The sequence below is a fragment of the Carassius auratus genome, chromosome 6 (genome assembly GCF_003368295.1).
Source record: "Carassius auratus strain Wakin chromosome 6, ASM336829v1, whole genome shotgun sequence".
NCBI classification, from domain to species: domain Eukaryota; kingdom Metazoa; phylum Chordata; class Actinopteri; order Cypriniformes; family Cyprinidae; genus Carassius; species Carassius auratus.
This window is the reverse complement of record NC_039248.1, coordinates 18,751,333-18,776,539: the sequence shown is the minus strand read 5'-3', so window position 1 is coordinate 18,776,539 and position 25,207 is coordinate 18,751,333. Positions and strand designations below refer to the sequence as shown.

The window sequence follows — 25,207 nt, the reverse complement described above, 5'->3', positions numbered from 1 at the left end:
GTGGCCCTTGGACCCAAAAAGAACAATTTTACTCTCATCAGTCCACAAAATGTTCCTCCATTTCTCTTTAGGCCAGTTGATGTGTTCTTTGGCAAATTGTAACCTCTTCTGCACATGCCTTTTTTTTAACAGAGGGACTTTGCGGGGGATTCTTGAAAATAGATTAGCTTCACACAGATGTCTTCTAACTGTCACAGTACTTACAGGTAACTCCAGACTGTCTTTGATCATCCTGGAGGTGATCATTGGCTGAGCCTTTGCCATTCTGGTTATTCTTCTATCCATTTTGATGGTTGTCTTCCGTTTTCTTCCACGTCTCTCTGGTTTTGCTCTCCATTTTAAGGCATTGGAGATCATTTTAGCTGAACAGCCTATCATTTTTTGCACCTCTTTATAGGTTTTCCCCTCTCTAATCAACTTTTTAATCAAAGTACGCTGTTCTTCTGAACAATGTCTTGAACGACCCATTTTCCTCAGCTTTCAAATGCATGTTCAACAAGTGTTGGCTTCATCCTTAAATAGGGGCCACCTGATTCACACCTGTTTCTTCACAAAATTGATGACCTCAGTGATTGAATGCCACACTGCTATTTTTTTGAACACACCCCTTTCAACTAATTCAACTAATTGCCCAATTGCACAGCCTTAAGAGCGTGCATATCATGAATGCTGGGTCTCATTTGTTTTCTGAGAATCTACTGAACCTACTGGTAACTTGTTTGCCACGTAGCAATAAAAAAATATACGAAAAACCTTGATTATTCTGGTTAGTCACATTGTACTGCTATTATTTTGAACAATACTGTATATTTGACTTTGCCAAAATACAAATCTATCAACTTCAAGCAATGCAGCCGTGTGATGGGGCCTTTGGCCCTCGTTTTTATTGAGGAGAGTTGCTTAATGAGGCTAAACATGGTGGAGGTGTTGGACCATAATGGGGACGGATGCTGCTCTATCTGGAAGAGGGGGAGGCTGTTATTATAATTGATAGCCCTTGCCGCTCACTCCCATTTCAAAGTTCATTAACAGCGCTGCACTCCTCGCGTCAAGCTTTCGCAAGGTGCTTCTTGGTTCTCCCCAATGCAAGAGAGATTTATGGACCCAAGATGGATCATCTGAGCTTTAAAAACACACAAGGAAATGAGATAATGGGCTCTAAATCCCTCAAGATCCAAAGATCCCTTTTTCCAGTCCAACTTTCATTTTTGTCTTACTATCATTGCTTTCAAATGAAGCAAAGCTGTCATATACCCCCAGAGAAATACAAAAATACTTCAAATGCATTAAATGGAGCAGAGAGATGATACAAATGTAATTTAAAACAGTGACATTGTTAACATTGTTTTGTCATATGTGGAGGCTTCAAGCAATTGATGGCTGGGATACACTTAACTCTTTTTTATGTGTACATCACGTCAGCTGAGTGTGCTGAGGTGTGAGGTATTATAGACAGCAGACAGCTAATTATTGCTCTGTCAGAGTGCTGGTGGGGAGGTCACATGGCCAATTCTGACTGACAGTAGAAGAAGCTCGTTGTGTCTGATATATAGACTATACAGAGTCTCTCTTTTATAGAGTTTTCTGGTCTATATTTAAAGGAACAGTATGTATTTCCTGTGTAGTACCTGTCGTGCTGTTTCAAACCTGTATAACTCACTTTCATCTGCAGCAGAACCTGACTTTACTAAGTGTGACATGTTCTTGGATCAACATCTTTGTTGACCCTGGAGCAACATTTTGATTAACCAATCAGATCGAAGAACCAGTCTATAGTTTTTGTGAAGTAAAGGCTTTTTTTGTAGAACTATTTAATAATTGATCTCTGTTGTCCAAAAAACTTGTTTATTGGTTAACAGTAAGTTCCTTTATTATATAGGGTGGAAAAACTGGATATTTCCTACAGTTTTACAGTACAATACTGCTTAAAGTTTTGGGAAGTGAAAAAAAAGACATATTATAATGTATGGTAAAAAAACATAAACTGATTTTCCGCTGTGTCCCCTGCGTTACACAAAAGCAGGTTTTCTTTAATATATATATATATATATATATATATATATATATATACATATATATATATATATATATATATATATATATATATATATATATATAGATAGATAGATAGATAGATAGATAGATAGATATTATATAAGTTATATATATTATAAGGGTACAAAACAGATCTTAGTACTTCAGGATATTTACATTATATCAGTTAATGATATTTACATAATACTTAATTCATATATCATCAGTTAATGATATATATTTTTTACTGTAAATTTAGGTTAATTCTATAAAACCTATAATTTTGTTATTAAGAAAATATTGACAAAACTTCCTTTTTTGGGTGAATTGACCCAATTTGTAGCTATAGTATAATATTCAAAGGGAAAATGTGTAATAAAGTGATATTAATGACTCAAGCTGCTGTCTTGATGTTCAAATACTGTTAAAAACTGGTAGAGGGATTTCACAAGATCCCACACGATACATAAAGCAATAACAAGCTGTAAAAGCAAGACCTGCTGTTGCACTTGTCATAACTATTCATTTAAAGCATCAATGGTGAATGAAATTAGCTTTCAAACTTTGGTCTGGTAGGCAGACAGTATTCATTACAGTGATAGATAGTCACAGCATCCCTCTTCCTCTTTTTCGCTTAGTTACGTACATTTCAACTCAGGCACTATTTGAATCGGGTTGATGCTTTCTCTGTTTGTTATACGATCAATAATCTAGCAGGATCATCAGTCTTAAGTTACAGTACTACATGAGCGAAAACAGGACAAAAGATAATTCAAATTTAACATGCATAAGCAACAATCGTTTATGATTCAGTATTGCAATAATAGACAATAATAAATCTTGCCATCCTTTTTAATGAGTACAGGACATCTAAGAAATCCCTTCAGCGTACTGAGTTACAATACGACTGACAATTACTGCAGACTTCTAACCAGTTTGTCCATTTCCAGAAAGCTATTGTTTTAAAATTATCTTCAGTGACATATTGGTGGCATTTACAAGTGAACTAAATACCACTGAAATTTTATTCCTGAAGCAACAGAATGCATTTTTGGGAAACATGTGTTTAATAGCTTTATATTAAATAAATCTACATTATACTACCCACGTAAAAGGAGTAACTGTTCATCAAAATAATCTTTTTACCTCACATTTATGACAAAAACCTCAACAAACCATGTTTTAGAAAAAGATTACAATCATCTCTGAATACTGAGTTGTGTTAATCACTTGGTAAATACCTACCAAGATTATTGCAGCAATCATTGTTAAAATAATTCTCCTTTGTATCCTTTAAGCAAAAATTTATGAAAAATGTGAGAAAAAAAAGATGAAAACAAAGTTCAAGTATTTGTCAGAAAACAAGAAGTGTGTTGAGAAGTGTCAGCTAAATTTAGCCAAAGTGCTTTCAGTAGATCACTGATTTGGATGAAAACTAACTTTTCATTTGTAATTTTCATCTTTCTATTTATGCTGTCAAACAAGAAAGCTGAAAGCAGCATATTGTACTCAAATGCATGCAGATCTAATATTATAGATCTATGAATATAAGTTGTTACAAAAGCATGAATTAATAATAGGGACTAATAGGTATACCATTTAGGATAAATAAGGAACAAAGATGTACCTTTTAGTTTTTATACTCTAGGGTAGCCTACCAGCCTAGTAATAGCTTTGTACCTTTTTTCCTGAGAGTGAACACTTCCGTGTATTCTGTTTTTGTTTTTTCCACAGCTCACCCAGACCTAGTGATGTCACTGGATACAGTCACTTTTTCCATTGGTTCTGGTCTGCTTACAAGCCTGGAGTGTCATTGAGTGACATCAGCATTCCCATCCAGGCCTGGGAACACTTACTTGGAGCTAAACCCCTCTCAGCCATGCACCATAGATCTGTCACTGACATCACATGTCCTCATAACCAAACAGCAGGCCACACAAACACAGACGGCAAACACAGGTAGGTCTCTGACTCTCATATGGGATAAATGATGATGCTGTTATGTTGACAGAAAACAATGAATACCTTTTAGACAGCTGTCAGACTGTATTCAAGGGCCCAACCCATGAAGCTTCCCTATAGATTCAGTTACTTGTCAACACCATTGGAATGGACAAAAATAGAGCTGAGTCTGAAATTTAAATAACGGTCATATTTATCATACTCAGAGTATTTTACTGCAGACACATTATTTGAATAAATGAAGATATCTATTCTTGCCCTCTCTTATAAATATTTCATTAATTTAATCACCATTTTTCATGAACTGAAAAGAGGGCATATTTTTCATTTTGCCTTTGATATTAAAATATTACATTTTAACAATTGTTCCGTTCTCTTGAAGAGATTCTCTTTTTAACAGAGTTGACTTCTGTGCCCTCCAAAACATGTTGATCCTTTAATGCCAGTGTTTTTAGACGTCAGGATGAATCTTTTTGTTATTATCTTTAGCTTGCATTCAACATTAATTTTTAGTGTACATTTTAAATAACTAAAACATTTAAACTGTTAAGAATCATAATTTTTAAATTAAAGTCAGAGTGGTGCCAGAGTTATTTTATTTATTTATTTTTAACTGGTGAAGAAAATTGATTTGTAAAAGTAAAAACCCAATTATTGTGACATTAAATGATGGACACAGAAAAGTTTTATAACATGAAATGTTTTCACATGAAACTTTCACGTTTAATTAAAATCAGTTAAAGTCTTTGTGAAAATGCAACTACAAAGAAGATTAATATTCTATAATTATATAAGATTAATATTATACAAAAAACATTGAATTGATCAAAAATGGCAGTAAAGAATTTTATACTCACAAATAAATCTATTTAAAATTAAATACTGGAAACGCAACACGATGTATGTATATAAACATTTGGTTTATATGTTTAAATATTCTAATAATAAGAATATATTTGATTATAAAATTTTTGTAAAGGTGCCATAGAATGCATTGATACAATATTTTAAACTGCTCTCTGATGTCCCCAGAGTGTGTATGTAAAGTTTTATCTCAAGATACACCACAAATCATTTTTAGAGCTTGTTGAAATTGTCACTTTCAGTGTATCAGCCAAAACACACTGTTTTTTGTCTGTCCCCTTTAAATGAAAATGGTGCTCCCGCCTCCCTTTTCAGACAAGCAAGGAACTTCAAGAGCTTATGCTCACGGGCATACAGTACCACCGGTGTTACGGTTTTACTGGTGGTGACCGTTTTACTGATCCTTTTTTTACTAACTTCTTAGACATGCAAAGCTTTTGGGAAACTAAGCCCTGGTAGCACGTGAAGGCAGCATTAGTAGAAACAGGCAGAAAATGGTAGCCTAAGCGACATAATTCTTACAGAGAGCCAAAAAGCTCTTTTGGAAAACAAAATATAATGCATGATGCTTACTTTGTCTGGAGTCTAGACTTTTGCGCACAAAGTGTTGCCTCGTTTGTGAGGTAGTCCGGTGTAAAATATTTCCTTTGAAAATGAAAGCTAACCACTGTGTCCTCAGCTGTCTATAAGACTCCTATATTTGTTGGTGCTTCCTAACACGCAACACTTTTAGTGGTTCTTTGGCGCTGACATTGTAAAAAGTACCTCCAGCAGCTACAGCAAGAGAACAGTAATGGCGGACTGCTGTTTCTCACTCAATGCTGTGTATATGCTAATATAGCAGAGAAGTCACAAATGGGCTTGACTTTCCCCGAGTATGACATCATAGTAGTGAGAAACCTGGAACTGCTAGTGTGGAGACCTGATTATGATTTATTAGGATTATAAAACAATGAGTTGCAGGATTTTTACTGTTATAGACTGGTTGTTTTCACACAGTTGCCACACAATTGTATTCAAACACCTTATAAAAGTGATTTTTGCATTCTATGCCACCTTTAAATGATTCATTTTATTCCATATTATGTATATTATGCATTTTGTTATGTGCAATTTATTTTGCGATATGAATAATTTTATATAATTTCATAGCCTATAATTGACATGCTTTTTCCTTAGTTAAGTGAAAAATACCTTGAAATTGCAACTAATTTTTATTTTGCATGCTGTTCATTCTGCTGTGTTCACTCTGGCAACTGAATACTGTATTATGTAACAAAACAAATTCAAGTGGCGCCTCCTTACTCCGAAGCTAAGGAGAACAACACAAGAAGAGGAGGACCAAGATATATTCACTTGATTCAGTAAGTTAGTTGCTAGCTGAACAACATTAAAACGATGAGAACACCTGGGCTGAGCATATGTGAATGACGGAACCGGCTCCGCCTAAATCCGTTGCGCTGGAGAGAGGAGGGGGACGACGAACAGTCGGCAAGGAGAGCGACTGATAAAGGAGGGAGGAACTGCTGAAGAATCAGACCAACTACGATAAAACCCAGAGAGCCACACCGGGGCTGAGATGACGTAAGCACGGTCCTCGAGCGTTCCGCGCATCCATTGCGCTCCTCAGCAACTTGGTGAAGAGACTCGCCGGCGCGCGTGAAGCTCGGAAGCAGCTGCGCTCAAGCCTCCTCGCCTTATAAAGTACGTGGGTGACGAAAGCTATCGCGTGCGCGTAAATTCAGCACTTGGTTCACGAGACAGCTCCGGTGTGTCGGCTTTCCTAACTGGACTCAATTTCAAGAGCAGTTCTTTCAGTACTTTTTAAAACACTCTCGCACGCATGAACATTAGAAGAGTCATCATATTTACTGCTTTCATCTAACTGAGATCCATAGTCTGGGACATTCTCCACTAAATATGTACCAGGGGCATTTGCAGGTAAGACTCTGCTCACATAATACGTACAATACTTTTCTTTACGCTTATGATGGTTGTTATTTGAATTGATTTAGTTGCAATGAAATCACTGGATTGCACTGGAAGCATGTTAGGTGCAATTCTTAAGTGATCAGTGCATTGAAATAATATGCCAGAGCTTTATGAGTTAAGTTGGGTTTTGTCCTCCTCCTTAAGATTATTGCTGGCTGTTGATGTTTGTTGTGTTAATTATCTTTATTCCGTGATATAAAATATATAAATGGCAGATAGGCTCTGAAATGGTGATATATGCTATACTTATATGTAAAGAAAATGCCAGTTTATGCATGAGCAAACCAAAGAAATGTTAGACCAGTGCTGTTCATCTAGTTCAAATGATGCAGATGCCAGTCGGACAAATTAAAAGGTAAAATAAGCTGTCTGCAAAAAAGAAATAAAAGCAAGTTTCCAGTTTCAAAAACACTGGCATATAAACATTGCTTGCTGTGCTGTGGATGTACTGCTAAAAACTCAAACTCACACACTCAAAGTTGCACACTTTGTTGTAGTATCACCAATAGTAATTTACCCAACATTTTTTGTATCACCTGGGGAATAAAAAAACAGGCCTACAGAGTTGAGCTTTGTAGAAGCAATCCATAAATCATGTTTTGTACAAAATGAGACGCATGGGGCTCTTTTGAACCTCTATTCTTACTACAGCAATAATAGGGTTTGTTTTGTTATTATTTTATGAAGATCTCTTAATTACGTAACTGCTAAATTAAAGCAGGCAGCACTTTGTTTACCAAGTCTTAAAACTCCCAAGTAATTTACCAGCTGAATATTTTATGACTTCTTTTACAGCTTCTTAGGAAACCAGAGTAGCTTTTTAATACCCTTTGTCTACGACAGATGTGGCTTCAGTTACCTTCATATCACTTAGATAGTGATTGGCTTCACTAAATTTATTATATTTACAATAATTTTTTAGACTTACCACAGTTTCATACTTAGACACCTATTTACCTATGTGCATACATATCTATGTAAAATGATATACCATATGCAACAATGTACATACGAGTATAATTGTTCCATTGTGTTATTAATGTTCCAGGAGACAGAAAATGGATGTCTTTTCAGCACAAAGGTAATCGGACACTTGATAAGAGTCTCATATGTTCCTATTCATAACTGTTCTCTTCATGTTAGAGGCTTTTATTTCAGACTTTGGGGAGTTAGGCAGAGTAAGATATCACGTTTTCTCCGTCAGGTAGGGAGGTAATTTAAGAGGAAATGTTCTGTCTGTGCAAAGCAGATGTTTTATCTGTCCTTCACTGGGCTCTTTGCAGCTCCTCCCCCCTAAACAGAAACACTTATCTTGACAGTGACGGCTCATTCTCCCTTGAAGCCATCTCAGAGTATATGCTGTTTACTGTTTCGCTCCATCGTTGGTGAAAAGAATGAGTATTGCTTTTCTGCACTAGTGCTGGAATTTATACTACAGGCAAGCAGTTCGCATTTGCACAATATGTATAAATATACATAACTGCATTGCTGCAAAGAGTTCAAAAACAAATTTCTAAGCAATAATTAATTGATACTTAAGGATACAAGATAGTCAGAGTTAACTCCATTAACAGATGAATATGCTTTGCTGATTTTCGCTGTTAAAAAAGAAAACTTGGATTTCCAAGTTTGTGAGTAGCTTCGCTGTATTAAACAATATCTTACCACACTAGGGGGCATTGGAAATCAATATTTCACTGTGATCATTTTCATAGACCATATTTCTTTTAGGGGTAGCATGTAAATTCTGCCGTTTCATCTTCAACAACACAATACGATTTGATAATAATATATGTAAAAAAAAAAAACAATAAGAATTCAAAAGCTGTCAAATACTCAATACTCTTCTTTCACAAAAACGCAGAGGGTTTGTTCTATCTTATATTTCCTCTGTGACAATCTGTGCATTGATACCTGGAGATAAATATCAAAGAAGTTATTTTAAGGGTCCTTTTACCCATTTAAACCAAATAGATCAGCTCACACCTCAGATGTAACAACACGTGTTATAATTACTATAAATAACTCCAGTTGCTTGGGTGATTCCTGCCCTTTACAGCCATATGGCTGTTTGAGATTAATTTGCAACGCAGTGTGTTGTGTTCTCTATCAAACATGGGCATCACAAACAGCCCAAGTGCAGCTATCTGTGTGCGTAATGTGTCTGTCTAACTCCTGCTATCACTGAAATGCACCACGCTGTCTGGCCAAGACTAAGCACCTTATGGAACACTGGCAATATCTCCCGTGCCTTTTTACTTTTATATTACTTTAATCTTTATATCATTTATTTAATCTATATCTTCTGCATCTTCAGGATTTAATGGATTGTCTCTATACCCCTTTGCTCAGTTCAGGCTTTACTTGCCATTTTTGATCCAAAGCCTGATCTTTTTTTCCATCTAATTTTCAGAAAAACTTAGTTAGTGTCCGATTCCCTACAGGATGAAACCCCTGTTTCAGAATCTAATTAAGAATCATTGGTGTCACAGTTCAATATTCTATTAGCGTATCTCAGTTCTTTTTTCTGTAAATCCATTGAATGCTTTCATAAATGGCAGTAAACAACCATACAACCCTGAAATTAACTATAAAGCAGTTTAATTATATGTATTATTATTTATAGGAGTCACCGAGTCACTGAGCACACTTACTGTTTGCAGTATTCCAGACTATCAGTACACATACTGTTTTGGCTTTATTTATAAATATTTTGCTCGTGGAGCAGAATTAGACTGCAATTGGCCAAACTGTGTAAAATGTAAGTTACTCATTCTTGGATTGTTTATAGAACTTTTAAAAAGGAATGTATTGTATAACTGTATACAAGCAATATCATACCTCCATTCATGGCTTACTGCAAGGCCATACTGGTTTTCTGAAAAATAGGCTGTATTTTTTTTATTATTATTATTATATATATTATATTTCCATTTATAACTATAAATGAAAGGCAAGGTGGGGTACAATTATTCACTTAAAGTCATTTGTACTGCTAGCTAACAATTGGCCATTACCCTCAACAGAGCATCTGTAAAGCATTTACTGTGCTCTGTCAGCCTTTTTTCAAATATAAAATTATATATAAATGCAACGTTATCCTCCCATTTTCTAAATTGCCTGCCTAATGGGTATCTCATAGAGCTGCTGTGTTGTGTATAATCCCTTGGTGTAGCTTTGCCTTGTGAATATAGTCTCTCTGATTTCCCACAGGTGTGCAGATACAGTCCTGTCAGATGTCCTCCTACCATGTGGCTCTGACAGGCTGACAGCCATGTTGTCTGTTGGCTTTTTCATGTTGCGTCCCTGGCTTTGACAGTGGTAGTGCTTTTGCCAAGGAGGTGAACAGCAGTTCATCTCGGGCTCAGAAAAAGTGATTGAGACATGCTTGTGTGACACCTCTGAGAGTGTGAAACATGCAGCCCAGACTGCTGCACGCTGAGACGAGGGGGATACAAAGACCCTACAATTGTGACAGCTATTGATTTATGTGAGAGGGTCTCAATATGACCTTTCAGGGCCTTTCTCAAAAGAAATGCCTGAGAAAGAAAAAGACAAATAGTTTTATAGAGTCTCTCTCCTCTGAATATTAATGTAATAAGCATATATTAATCCTTTGTGGGCTAAAAAAGGTTACATAAATGATGTTACGATGATAAAATTACAAGCAAATTATAATAGTGCCCTGCTGGAAACAGCACACTTTAAAGAAATAGAACTACTATTATTTAACTGTAAAAAAATAAAATAAATAAATAAAGCAAGATATTTTTTTGTGTGTGTATTGTAGCCAAACATCAATTCATGCAAATTTCAGCTCTACTCAAACATTTATCTGAGGTTTAGGCTTTTCCGAAATTAAAAGATGCCAGGTTCAATCGCTAATGGATCTCAAAAGTGTTTACTTTCGAAAGAGATGAAATTTCTGTCATCTTCAAAGATGAAAATCGTCATCATTTACTCACCCCCATGTCATTTCAATCTTGTATGCATTTCTTTCTTTTGTGGAGCGTAAACAAAGATACTGTATTAAGAAGAATGTTGGATCACCAAACAGTTGGGGTTCCTTTTAACTTTCGTTGCACGGACAAAAAATCCAACAGAAGTCGTATGGAAACCAAACCGGTCTGTAATCATTTACTCACCCTGATGTCATTCCAAACATGTAGGCCTTCTTTTATCTCTGGAACATGACAGAAAACATTTTGAGAAATATCCATGTTTTTCTCCATACAGTGGAAGTCAGTGGTCACTAGAATGGTTTGGATACAAACATTGTTCAAAATATCTTCTTGTTTGTTATACAGAAGAAAAAAAAAAATTAAATGGGTTTGGAATAACACGAGGAGCAAATCTTCTTTTTTGGGTAATCTGTTCCTTTAAAAGAAAGGTTATGGCTGATCTGTTAGAATCAACTTTTGATTTATTTGCAATGAATTAGTTGCTTTGTACACTGGATTTGACTAAACTAGAGTGTCAGGCAAGCTAGTGGGTGCCTTTATTGCACAAAGACTCAGACATCAATGTTAACGAAACATGATTACATAGCTCAGCTGGTTCAGCATGGTTCATATGATGCCAAGGTCATGGGTTCAGTTCCCACCGAACATGCATACTGCTAAATGTAAAGCTTGAGTGCAGTGTAAGTCACTTTGGTTGTGACACCTTGCATGTTATGACTGCTTTAATGGAGTATTTTAGCTTACACAGTCAGTTTGTCTAGCTGTTGAGAGTGCATCTGTCTCTCAGTATCCGTCACAGTAATACTAAAATCCTGTTGATAGAGTCCGGAAGAAGGACAGTGTAATAGAGAGGGACATGTGGCAGCTTTTCAAATAAAATCAATCGACCATCTGTCTCACTCAAGGTGTGCTTCTTGACAGGGGGTATTTTTACATCACCGATGAGGAGGATCTCACTGCTGGTGTTTGATTTGAGTTTTGCATGTCCGTCTCAACTCTTAAGCCTAAATTCCTGAAGAAAAAAACAGACAAGGGACTATTTTGTCCTTTACCTGTTAGAGCTGATTAGGCTGAATGTGTCACGTCTCTCATGGACACTTATCTGAGAGGACAAAACTCAAGGCCGGCAGGGAAAACAATCAGTGGGAGATACTTAGAGTGAAAAGAGAGTCAGGAGAATCAGACCGAAGCAGGCGGAATAAGTTATGGTGTTCACTTTCCCCCCGGAGAATATGTGAGTAGCTTTTGTCGAATCTTTATCTCATTTTGGTGTGTGATGGTCCGTCTGACTCTGTCACTTCTTTAAAGGCAGTAAATAAATGATGAGTCTTACATGAGAGATGTTCTGTTACGTAATGCATAAAAAGAGGGTAATTAATATATAATAAATTAGAAATGTTAAAAATTTCATGGATGGAGGGAAAGTTGCAAGGCGAGTGAAAGACTTTCATCAAGAAGCTGCTTCTGATGTACTCAGTGTGTGGCGAAGGCTTTGGGAAAACATGTTGGAAAAGCATGAACCCGGAGTGCAATGTTGTGTGCATGTCTTTTTTCTTTCTTTCTGAGGGTTCAAAGACAGCATCAGATTACAGTGTTATTTTTTTATGATCGTGAATTTAAATATGATGGTATGCAGTATGAACCGGAGCCAAACGAGGTCACCATTGAGGGAATAGGAAATTTTGCACATGCTATCCCAAAATTCAAAAGAATCCCAGTATAAGTTTGGGATGAGGACCTATAGTAAAATGAGCAGGTCAGTTAGGAACAATTCCTTTGAGCTTTAAATCCAAACTCATTGCGAGAAGTAGGGCAGTTTCCACCATCCCTGACTGGTGCCTCATCCATCTCTAAGTGCAGCCTATAGATACAATCGCTCTGCCTTCATCAGGGTCCATGGTGGACTCATCAGCTATAGGCGTTATATGAGGCTAGTCATCGGGGAAGACAGGATGTGCTTTGGCACTGTAAAATGTAGACAGACAAATATGAACCCTCATCTAATCTCTTTGAAGTGGCACCAATTCTAGCAGAGGTGTAGCAGCCATAGTTACTGGGCGAACATTAATTTATTTTTATTTTTTTATTTTTTTCGTGTTTTATATTTTGTTTGCTTGTTTCATGTTTTTATTTTTAGTTCGTTTTTTGTTTTGCGTTTCATGTTTGTTTGATTTTGTTTATTCTATGTTTTATTTTATTTTGGAATGTACATTTAGTTAGAGTTCTCCATAAAAAGGCAACCTATGTACACATTTATCTTTTGTTCTGGATGTTAGCTTGCTAATTTTTGCCCAGTCAGTTTACAATTGAGAGACAAAAGTAGAAGTGCAGAAATTCTTCTTTCTTTAGTTTCTAATATCTCTAAAGCAACCCTTCCTAAAAGCAAAGAGAAAGCAATTTTAACATGCAATTACTGCACTTTCCAATGAACAATTATGGAGATCTTATATCTATTGATTATGGACATCTTATCTTCATCTATCCACTCTTTTTGCATGCTCTCTCCCTCTCTTTTCCCCTCCCTTTCTCTCTCTCTCTCTCTCTCCATCTCTACCATTGCTAATTAACTGAACCAAGCCATTCTGGAAACTAGTCACCAGAGATCAGAGAGAAAAACAAACAGAGACTTCTCTGATTTTTCAAATTAATGTTTAAGGCTTTATGTGACACAAAATAGTCTCAAAACTCCATTACATAACATTTGGGGGAAGCAACAGCATCTGAGAGAATCTTGACAAATCAGGATAATTGCTGTAGAAGAAGGTGAGCATAATTGCATAAAGTGAGACCAGCTTAGCTGAGGGTGTGGATGTAGTCAGATTTCTTTTTGATGTTTGAAGATTTATGGTAGAGATGTGAATTTTATTCATCACACAGCAAGCAATCTTCAGCTGTAATTGAATCAAAACCCTGACTTGATTCCAGATACTTATACCTTTGTTGCTGAGGCTAGTACATAGCAGCTTAAAAGGCTCATTTTGTAACACAGGAGACTTTAAAGGGATAGTGCACCCCAAAAAGAAAAAGAAAAATGAAACTTCATCACACTCACTCACCCACGTGCTTTTATATCCCTGTTTGACTTTCATTCTTTCTTGGGGCACAAAAAGAGATGTTCAGCAGATGTTCAGCTGTTCTCTTTCATACAGTAGAACTGGATTGGGACCAAAGGCTGCCAAGCTTCAAAAAGGAAACACACACACACACACACACACACACACACACACTTGTAATTGCTTATAGTACATTGTGGGGACCAAATGTCCCCACAGCAAGGATAGTGGAACCTGACATTTTTGACATTGAGGGGACCAGCCTTCTGTCCCCGTGGGGGGTGGGGGGGATGATTAAAAATAGTAAATGATGTTTATCTGAACCTGTGACGATGCAAAGAGTTTTCTGTAAGGGGTAGTTGTAGGGTTAGGGGATAGAAAATACCATTTGGTCATAAAAGTAATTGAAGTCTATGAAAGTCCCTACAATTCACAGAAACACACACACACACACCATAAATTTCAAGTCTTCTGAAGTTATAGCTTTGTGTGAAGAACTGAGCTCAAATGTAAGTTATTGACTGAAAATAATCTGCCATGGTCACCATTTAATTTCATTGAATGGAAAAGCTGCTTTTTTTTATACAGTAAAAAAAAATACATATATATATATATATATATATATATATATATATATATATATATATATATATATATATATATATATATATATATATATATATATGTATTTTTTTTTACTGTATAAAAACATCTTCAGCTCCATTTAACAAAGTTTTGTGTCTGAATGCAAAACCAGTTTTGTTCCACCAAGTCAAAGTCAAATTAGTCAAATTGAGGTGCAAAAAAACGATGTAAGAAAAGCTAATTAAGACTTTTGGCATCCTGAATATCATGAAAGAGTTTATAGGACACAGTGTTTTATTATATGCACTGTAAGCTGGCACTTCCTGTTAAATAGAGCAGGGAACAAGGAATCAGACCTTGATAAATATGCATATTAACCTATAATATGCCAACCAAAACATTGTTGCACTTCCATTTCAGGGGGCACAGTACAGGAAGCGACAACAACATTGGCAGACAGTTTGGGGTTTACCTCAGTAGAGGGCTTTTTAAAGAGACTCAAGGATACATCAGCAGGGGGCAGTGCCTCCAGCACAGCTGTGACCCAAACCCTTGCCTGGTCCCATCTGTTCCACACAAGCTTGCATGTGATGAGGTCAAGTGGTGCTGGCATGATGAATTCCCCTCTCAGAAACAGAGGAGATCATGCTGCATGCAGTAGAAATGGTCAAAGGGCAACATCCTATCCATCCTTTACAGACTTCTTCATGAAAAATGGAAGATGCAACCATATTTGACAGGAGTGTAATGCAAACAGGAAGGACATAGATAGGGATAGGATAAACCTTATGGTGTAGGTGTATGATGTAGTATATTCATAAGATTGCAATTCAGAAAAATAACATTTGTTACAATGCACACCACAAGACTGAAGTGTTGAAACTGAAGCGCTCTTCCAAAACCCAGTAAATTATCCACGGATGCAGCATTTTAGGCATCATATGCATCCTCCTGACGCAAAATCTGTTCCAAAAGGTAGGCATCTTAATTACTCTGCTTCCAAAGATACTTTGCTTTGGCCAAATTCTGACGCATTGCATGTATCCTTTATGGAGAAGCCAATCCCATGATGCATTATGACATGCTAAGAAGTTATTTGATCATTCATTAGGGTGAAGTTATTAAGATTTAAACATTTTTTGAAAGAAGTCTCTTAAATTCACATTTATTTGGTCAAAAATACAGTAAAATAGAGATGTATAATTTATAATGTATAATGTCTAAATTTTAGCCGTCATTACTCTAGATTAAATGTCACATGACTTTCAGAAATCATTTCAATATGCTGATCTGATGCTCAAGAACAATTTATTCTATGTATAAATGTACTGTATACTATCAATGTTGAAAACAGTGCGACTTCATATTTTTGTAGAAACTGTGATACGTTTTTTTGTCATTATGAAGTTCAAAAGAACAGCATTCGTTTGAAATATAAATATATAATAAATATTAACATTGTTATAATTGTCTTTAATGCCACTTTCAATCAATTTAATCTTGCTCTAAAAAACATAATGACAAAAAAAATTGTAGTATAAGTACATTTGTATTTAATTAAATACTGAAAAGTATCAATAAATTATTCAAGTGTAATCAAAAGATAATTTTATCCAATTATATTTATGCTTTCATAAAATATTCTGTAAGCATTGAGCCTTTACCTTAGCAAAATGCTGACATCAAACTCAAGAGAAATCAATATGAAGTCCAGTCTTCCATGCTATTATTTGTGTGTTGTGTACAATAAAATACAACCATCAAGACGTTTTGTGTAAACTGTCCAAATGTTGTTTTTAAATTAATTCTGCTTGTTTTTCAAAGACAAAAAGGCCATTTGTAATGCCTTAATCTGCCTTGAAAATGCCTCAAAGAGAATTAATCACAAGTCGGGATAACAATGAAAAATAAAAAAATCCACATAAATCCCTTCATAGGGAGGGTAAACAAAAAACTGTCTACAGCATGGCCGACATGATTTAGAGCTCTGCAAACAGCAGCACGTGTTTCTATTTTGGTCTGATAAAACAGCTCATCTTTTGGTCACCTCTGATGAGCTGATCCGCTTCAATCACTCATGGTCCTCAAATACTTAAAGCCCAAGCACAGGCAGCTAGCTGTGTTTGCACCAATCACTTGTAATCTTTGACCAACAGATCACTGACTGAATGCACACCTATATGAGAGAAGACAAGAGCGGCTGGTTGTATTACAAACACCCGACACGAGACATTGGCCTACATGCACATTTCCACCAGGTGTTCAGGGATAGAATGTGTGAGTGTGGTTGTGTTTGTCTGAGAGGGCTGGACTGACCCCTAAGCACACAGTCTGGCTCTACTGTCATGGGGCTCGACTAGACGAGACACAGATGGCTCTCTCAGGTAGTGGCTGTGTAGTGTGTGTGGACTTTCTCTATGGAATTCCTTCTGCTGAAACAGCTTGTTTTTCCAGCCAAACTCCCTTCTTGCTGAAGCACATACTTCCAGCACATTAACACAGGCACACACCATCATAAATGTCAAATTCCTCCCTTTATATTTAGCTAGGGGGTTGAGATATATATATATAGGACTGATATATTTATATATTTTTTGTAAACTATATTTGCATTATTAAATAAATTAAATATGCGTTCCTCCTAAATTATCTAATACTAATATTAATTCAAACTAACATCTTCATTTAAAATGAAACAGTGGTCTAGACTTGAACATATCTACTATCATCATTGCTTAGTTACCCAATAGTTTGCTATGTCAGCATTTATGACAAGCACTTATGTCACATAAGCATTTCTAGGCAATGGTTGAGAGCTACAAAAAAGAAGCCGAAAACAATTATAATCTTACAATCAATTTAAAAGGTCATGTTTTAGTGTCACAACCAGTTTGCATTACTCTACAGACATCCTGCTAAATTGGATGATGTGAGTGCATCTATAGAAATAGCTCCTCATACAGAGAGCAGTTGAGCATGGCAGATAATTCCTCTGGTGGCAGGGGGCTGTTTGTCAGCAAATAAAGTGGATTCTTGCTGCCAGTGAGGAACCAGTACATTATTGTTTGCTTAGTGGAACAAATTGAGTGGTAACAGATGAAAAGAAAATCACTTACAATCCAATGGGAAAATGTATGAATAAATTTATCTAAAATAATTAAGGCAGAGGCTATTTACTCAAAGTCATGAAGTGAGATGGTATTTGCACCTGGTGTTAATACAATATGAGTACCTTTTATGAATTAGTGTACCTTTTTCTATTTACAATATTTGACAATAATATCTGTACTATTAATATCTGTTAATCTGCAGTATACCTCTGTTTAAAAAAAATTGAATCTATATGTTTGTATGTTTTTTTGGAAAGAAGTTAATACTTTTATTCAGCAAGGAAGCATTTGATCAAAGGTGACAGTAAAGACATTATAATGTTACAATTTCGAATGAATGCTGCTATTTTGAACCTTGTATTAAAATGATTTTTGTAGTATCATGAGACGCTGAAGACTGAACTAATGGCTGCTGAAAATTCTGCTTTGCACCACATGTACAAATTACTTTTTGAAATACATTAAAATAGAAAACATATATTTATATTTTATATTTCACAATTATTGTTTATATATAATTTCAGTATTTACATAGGTTGCAGATATATTATTGGTGTAATTTATGAATGGTGTACAATGCGAAAAAAAAAAATAATTTCCCTGTATGTACCCTCCAGAATCTCCAGCATCCAGACTACATTCAATCATAGTTCACCGTCACGCTGTGTGGCCAGTGCTAAAACGAACACAAAATCACTCACCATCAATGACAAAATGTGAATTCCATTAAAGATTTTGTATGATGACAATGATCTACATTCATAAACCTACCTCATGAATTCTGATGTTGCATACATTTTAATGTCAGACACGTCCCTTACAGGCTGAACAGACCCAAATGATCTCTGTCTGTCATGGTATACCAGTCCAACTAGCAAACCCTCAAGCAGTGGACCATGTCAATTATTTCCCATCCTCAGGCACAGATCCTATCCAGCGTGGTCTGCCAAGGCAAAGGTCAGTCGTGACCCGGGCCCTGGCACGAAAACGCTGAAATCATAGAAAAACAGCTGTGTCCTATGTAATTTATTCGATTTAGTCTTCACATAGATAATACTTTACATCATTTTGTGTTTTTTTTTTAAAGTGTTAGTTCACCCCAAAATGAAAAATCTGTCATTGATTATTCACCCTCATATCGTTTAAAACCGGAAAGACATACATTCATCTTCAAAACACAAATCAAGATGTTTTGGATGAAATCCGAGAGCTTTCTGACCCTGCATAGACAGCAACGAAACTACCCCGTTCAAGGCACGTGTTGTGGTACTCTAATGAACGCGTGTAGAAGACTGTCGCTGAAGAAAAGAAATTGTTGAATAAAGTCATTATTTTGTTGTTGTTGTTGTTTTTTTGTGCACAAAAAGTATTCTCGTAGCTTCAGAAAATGCAGGTTGAACCACTGATGTCACATGGACTATTTTATTGATGACCTTACTACTTTCTGGGCCTTGAATGTGACAGTTGCATTGCTGTCTATGGAGTGTTCAAATTAAGATATTTTTGATGAAATCAAAATATTTTCGTTTATTTTTTGTATATTTATTTTATTAAACAATTTGTGTTCCGAAGATGAACAAAGGTCTTTCGGGTTTGGACATGAGGATGAGTAATTAATGACAGAATTTAAATTTTTGGGTGTACTAACCCTTTAATTTAGCTCAACTGTTTTGCTATTGTCTGTAACATCTGTGCTATTTTCCCCAGTACATTGTAATAGTCGACTAATTCAAGGCTGATAAAATAGTGCCAACTGCCAACCCAGAGACATTCCAGGAGCTTAACAAAAACAATAATAATTTAAAAAAAGGATGAAAAACAATAAACAAATGTCAGTTTAAAAATGAGAACATTGTTAGCAGTGGCTTAGACAACCTTCTAGTTGCATAAAAACATACTGCACCTTTAAATTGCAATCTGAAGTTCTCCGCCACGTATTGTATTGATAATAAATAAAACAGCTGGTGATGAACTCACTTTGTAATTGCTACTTGAGGGGAAATAAGTTTATGCTCAATCATCTCCCAACTTCATTCACTGTAGTTCTGAATTGCCTTGCATCACATTTGTGACCTGCCGCGTTGTTTTAGGAAATGAGGATGGATGGCATGATTACCCGAATTTCTCCGTGGCTGGTGCAATCAAGACCATGGTACTTGTCAGATCTCACATGGAGCCCTTGCACTCCATTGCAGCCACAAAGACAAGTCTAACATAATGGCCCTCCGCAATGAAGTCCTCAGCAGAGTTCCTGTGATTAGCTTATGCAGATTGACATTTACGTGGCCGTGGGAGAGCTCGCTTCTTATGCTCTCTATCAAAAAAAGCATTCAAGTGAAAACACAGCCTCGTAGATCTAGCCTCTATCATTTGTCAGCCCCAAAATGTCTGCCCCTCTTCCCAACCTCCTGAAACTGATTGCCACCAGTACTTCATGTTTTTTCTCTCACTTGGAAGAATATTGCTGATGAACAGCTCAAATCATGCAGTGCACATCTTTCATTTAGAGTGATGGAGAAGGAACAAGAAAGAAAAGAAGATGATGATGAAGTTCTTTTTCATCTTTGACTGTGTCATGCACACTTGAAAGCAGGTTTGTAACTCCATACCTTGAGATCAATAGGTGTCCCAACTGTTGAGGGGGGACGCCGTGGGCTTCCAGTGCCTTCAGTAAGTACAAATATCACATTACCGAGATGCCCCTGCAACACAATTCCTGAGTACCACATATTGATCCGAGCAGTTGGGCTTACGCACTAAGCTAAACACTTTCACAGCTTTCTGGCACACAAGATCACTGTGCTATATTTAGAAATGGCGTGGTCCCTATAGCAGGGCTCATTTGGCCCATGCGTGCCTTCCTTAACGATAGTCCTGTATGGGTTTGTAATGGATGTAATTTAACATTGTTCAACTATTCACGGTAAAATGTGCAAGGGCTGGGATATCAGTACATTTACACATGCTCTACGTCATTGCATTTCATTAATACATTGCACTTCCCCGAAAGGATGACCCCCACAGATAAACTAAAACCACGATCATGGATCTGCTTTTTCTTTGCCATTTTGCCATTTCATAGATTGGTTTGTGATGCAAAAGAGAGGCAGAATGGGACTGAACTGTTCCAACTTCTGCACAATACACCATTCAATACAGAAATGAATTAAGAACACCAATTCCATTCAGTTTCACACTTTGAATTTAATTATTGCAAAACTGCAGTTCAAATTTGAATACAAAGATTTATATTGATTTATATCACAATAGCTAGTACAATAGATAGATAGATAGATAGATAGATAGATAGATAGATAGATAGATAGATAGATAGATAGATATGCCATATTTTACATGCACTTCTATGAGTAAATGTTGATGGACTGTCACTACCAACACAGACACTAAATAGGCCCTTTGTCTGATGAAATTCACGGCATTTGACCAAAAGCAACTCTATTGTTATAGGAAGCATAGAGATCATTACACATTCTAATTAAAAAATAGTGAAGTGACATTCAGCCAAGTATGGTGACCCATACTCAGAATTCGTGCTCTGCATTTAACCCATCCGGAATGCACACACACAGAGCAGTGAACACACACACACACACACTGTGAGCACACACCCGGAGCAGTGGGCAGCCATTTATGCTGCGGCGCCCGGGGAGCAGTTGGGGGTTCGATGCCTTGCTCAAGGGCACCTAAGTCGTGGTATTGAAGGTGGAGAGAGAGCTGTTCGTGCACTACCCCCACCCACAATTCCATCCGGCCCGAGACTAGAACTCACAACCCTTCGATTGGGAGTCCAACCCTCTAACCATTAGGCCACGACTTCCCCTAAACATTATAATAAAGTAATGAAATAATTTGAATTATTATTATATTCTATTATTCTATTCTATAATACTATTCTAATAGAATAGAATTATAGAATAGATAGAATAGTATTATAGAATAGATAGAATAGAATAATAATTCCAATAATAAAGTAATGAAATAATTGCAATTATAATTCTATTCTATTATTCTATATATATATGTGTGTGTGTGTGGTTAAAAGTTGTTTGCACCCTAATGTTCTGCAATACATTTTAATATATTTCATACCCGTATCATATACAGTCATACAGTTTTGAAACAACATGAAGGTTAGTAAAATATGCCTGATGTTTTATTTTATTTTTTTTTTCTATTTTTGGGTTAAATATCCCTTTGACATTATCTGTACATGCCTCCGACTTGCGTTCCTCTGGTCTGCGTCATACCTGATAAAAGTAAATTACAATTAGGGAATCATGGCAATAAATGACCATTCAGTGTCTATCCAGGTCAAAATTCCTGATTGCACCGTGCTCCTGGTGCATTATCGAGCATGTGAAATGGGTTTAATGAGTCTGTCTGGTGGCACTCTGCTGGCAGAGAGTGGCTTCGATGGCGTCATGTGCAGCTGTGAATACAACCAAGTGATTTCAAAGCAATCTGACGTGGTGCCCATGAAAACAGAGGCGATAAAGCCAGCACCGGTATCTGGCCCCTCTCAGCATTACGTGTGAATGGTTTCTGTTCTCCTAATCTGCTTTCCAGATGTGTGGCTTAGAGCTGCCATATCAGGACAAAGCTGCCCTGCTGCCAGCCGAGACCAAGCGATTCAGCAGGGGTTGTGACAAGCACCCAGCCTGTGTCTCAGGCAATGCATAACACCCAATCAAAGCTGTCCTCCCATTAGAAATGTGGAAGGGCTCTGGCCACTTTGTTACAGATGTCAGAGGGGATTATGATGGGATTGAGGGCAACATGTTTGTGATAGCATGTAGTATCTTTGGTTTATGGATTCTAATCCTAACCATATTTCACATTTAACAGGCAATATGTGCTCATGAACCTTGGAAGCTACTGTAGGACCTGGGAGATGAGTGAACATGGATATAAATATGTTGGTTTTTATGTCATGATGGGGACCTTCCATTAACTCGAACCCGTTGTTTTCATTTTGAGCTAATTATATTTTTCTATTACTTCATAGAAACCTTTCTGCATTTAGGTTTAGATGTAGTTATTTAGCTATGCATGTATTTAACATCGGCACAATGCACAATAGTCTCCCACAACCTGATTTCAGATTCAAAACCAGTAAATACAGAAAAGTTAAACCTGATCCACACACACACATAGAGAGAGAGAAACACACAAAACATCCTTTCTCAAATGTGAACAGATCAATGTTCTCATCTTTTCCTCATGATGCCAGCAGCAAGGAATTAATTTCTAGATCCCAAAACATTGTCTTGTAGGTGGATATCTGCACTGCTGCGATGCTCCATGTTGATTTTACATTTTGAAGGACTTTTTATTATTCACACTCTGTAAAGTAGAAATATGTAGTTGTTCTCTTATTTTTCTATTAGAACTCTCTCAATATTTTATTCTGCAGAGAAAGTATGGACTTATAATTGCCAATAGATAATAGAATATTTTATTTGTTTGTTTATTTATTTTTAAATTTTCTTAAAAAAAAACACCTACTACACTGTATTATTCCAGTTTATATATTACATAAATAAAACATGTCTATCTTTCTTTTTCTATTTTCTGTTTTTTTTTTTGTGCTAATGTTTGAAAGGGTGATTTCATTAAGCCAATCACTGTAAATACCATGTGAGTGATTACTCTATATTAGACTTCACTGCAGCAGGAAAAATATGCTGCAGTGAATAATCCACTCCACACTGTTAAGAACCATCCTAATATTGGACACTTTTTAAATAAAAACCATGCTATTATGACATTTTTGTGATTTATATCTTACTTATGGAGAATATTCATTCAATAAAATTTCACAGCTACTTTTAAATGGCTCTCAATGGAGAAACATTTTGCCTGCATAACAGAGTAATCCAGGGGCAAAATGCAGAGCTAACCAACCAAAACCTCCAGGTTTATCCCATTTAAGATGATTTGCCATCAGGTGATGCTTACAGGGAAATCAACCAAACAATCTATTTTGTTAATTAACATTTAAACCATTGCTTCCTGTGCCATTGTATTAGGTGCTTTATGCCATGTAATATGTGTTACTAACTACAGTATAGCACTGAACTACTGAAAATCAATCTGCAAGCATATTGGCTTATTAAGATAAGCTGCAGCTAGAAGGGTAATCAGTATTATTTAATGCCAGTATATGGCCTGTTTTGTCACATCCATTAATGTCTACAGCAGATATGGTATTATTCACACAGCATTTCACAGACAATTACAGCTCTATTCAAACATGATATATGCTACATAGTGTCATACAGTTTTGTCATGTAGCCTAATTCATCATTTTTAAGTCAAAGGAAAAGTTGATCCAAGAAAACATACCAAAATACTGGTGACTCATCCTGCACTGCAGAGATTTTCTGTCAACATGCCCTTTTCAGCTAACCTCTGTAGTATAAACATAGATGCATTGCTCTACAAATGAAGATCTTTGCCCAAACGCATAGGTAACCCAGACAATAAAGAACAGAGCTGAACTGTTTTGTTTACTCAATAGATCTTTAGCAGTCATCTATTATAATGTGTTGGGTTGCAGTGATGACCTCAGCACCACCGTGCTGCCCTGAGCTACATTCTCTTGTGTTTCTGCCAACTGTGCCACACCGTTTTTTTTTTCTTCATTAAAGTTCCTCTGTCATGCATCCATAGTCTATCTCCACTGCCTCATACTGCCTGTCTACATATTCTCCCACAATTCCCTGCTGATGTTTTTACTGTTTTAAATTAATCACATGATACCGAAGGACACGACAGCTCTCATGATACTTGCTTGTGCACCTCCACAATCACTGATACACAGATCCACGTGAACATGCCCAAACATGTCTTCTCTTACACACATACAAATGTACAGGAGGGGTCATGAGCTTAACACCTGCTACCTTGAAATATGAAACACCTTCCACCGCATCCACCAAGCAAAGGATGTTGTACAGCAAATAAAAGCATCTACACCACCAAGGAAAGAAAATGTTCTGAAATAGATAAGCATGAATCTGGCAACGTTTTATTATTTTGGACAATGTATGTATCATGGTTGTTTGTTTAAGGAAATGAAATGTCCATTGAGTGGCGTTAAAAGGTTAATGCTTTGATGCATTTTAAAATAACATTGCACCTATAAACCCTAACCTAAACCTAACTGATAGTGTTAACAAAGCAATCATTACATAGAAATGCATTTGCTGAAGCAGCCGTGCCTTTTTTAGCCTGGTTCTACAAGTTTTGACCTCTTTTATTGAGACAAAGGATTGATACCTGAGCAATCTACATTGCAAGTGTACCAGGTGAGGTTCTGAGCAAGTTTACTATGTTAGAAAAGTCAAAAATATGGAGCTGGTTATATAGAGCAAATGTCAAAATACTGTATATAAGTGTATAAAAACAATGCACTATGGTAAAATAATTTTCAGGTCATAACATGGTATTGTGCAAGTATTTTACTGCCACTAGTGTTCATTTAAAATGGAAACTGCAGTGAATTTTATGTATCTACATAAATGTGTCTATTTTTCAATGAGCTTATTTTGGAAATGAATTTGAAGAAGCTTTTCTGTGTGACAAAACGTCAGAGCAGGTATGGTCATGACATTAGAGACGC

General features: G+C 36.4%; 1 protein-coding gene across 1 annotated transcript in view; it reads left to right on the top strand.

The window, feature by feature from the left end:
* Positions 1-6,155: 6,155 nt before the first annotated feature.
* Positions 6,156-25,207, top strand: part of pex5la (peroxisomal biogenesis factor 5-like a) — a 71,295-nt gene continuing 52,243 nt past the window's right edge. The window contains exon 1 of the mRNA XM_026264451.1: positions 6,156-6,801. Coding sequence (XP_026120236.1) covers positions 6,781-6,801 — 21 coding nt within the window. The 5' untranslated portion in view covers positions 6,156-6,780. The remainder of the gene's footprint in view (positions 6,802-25,207) is intronic.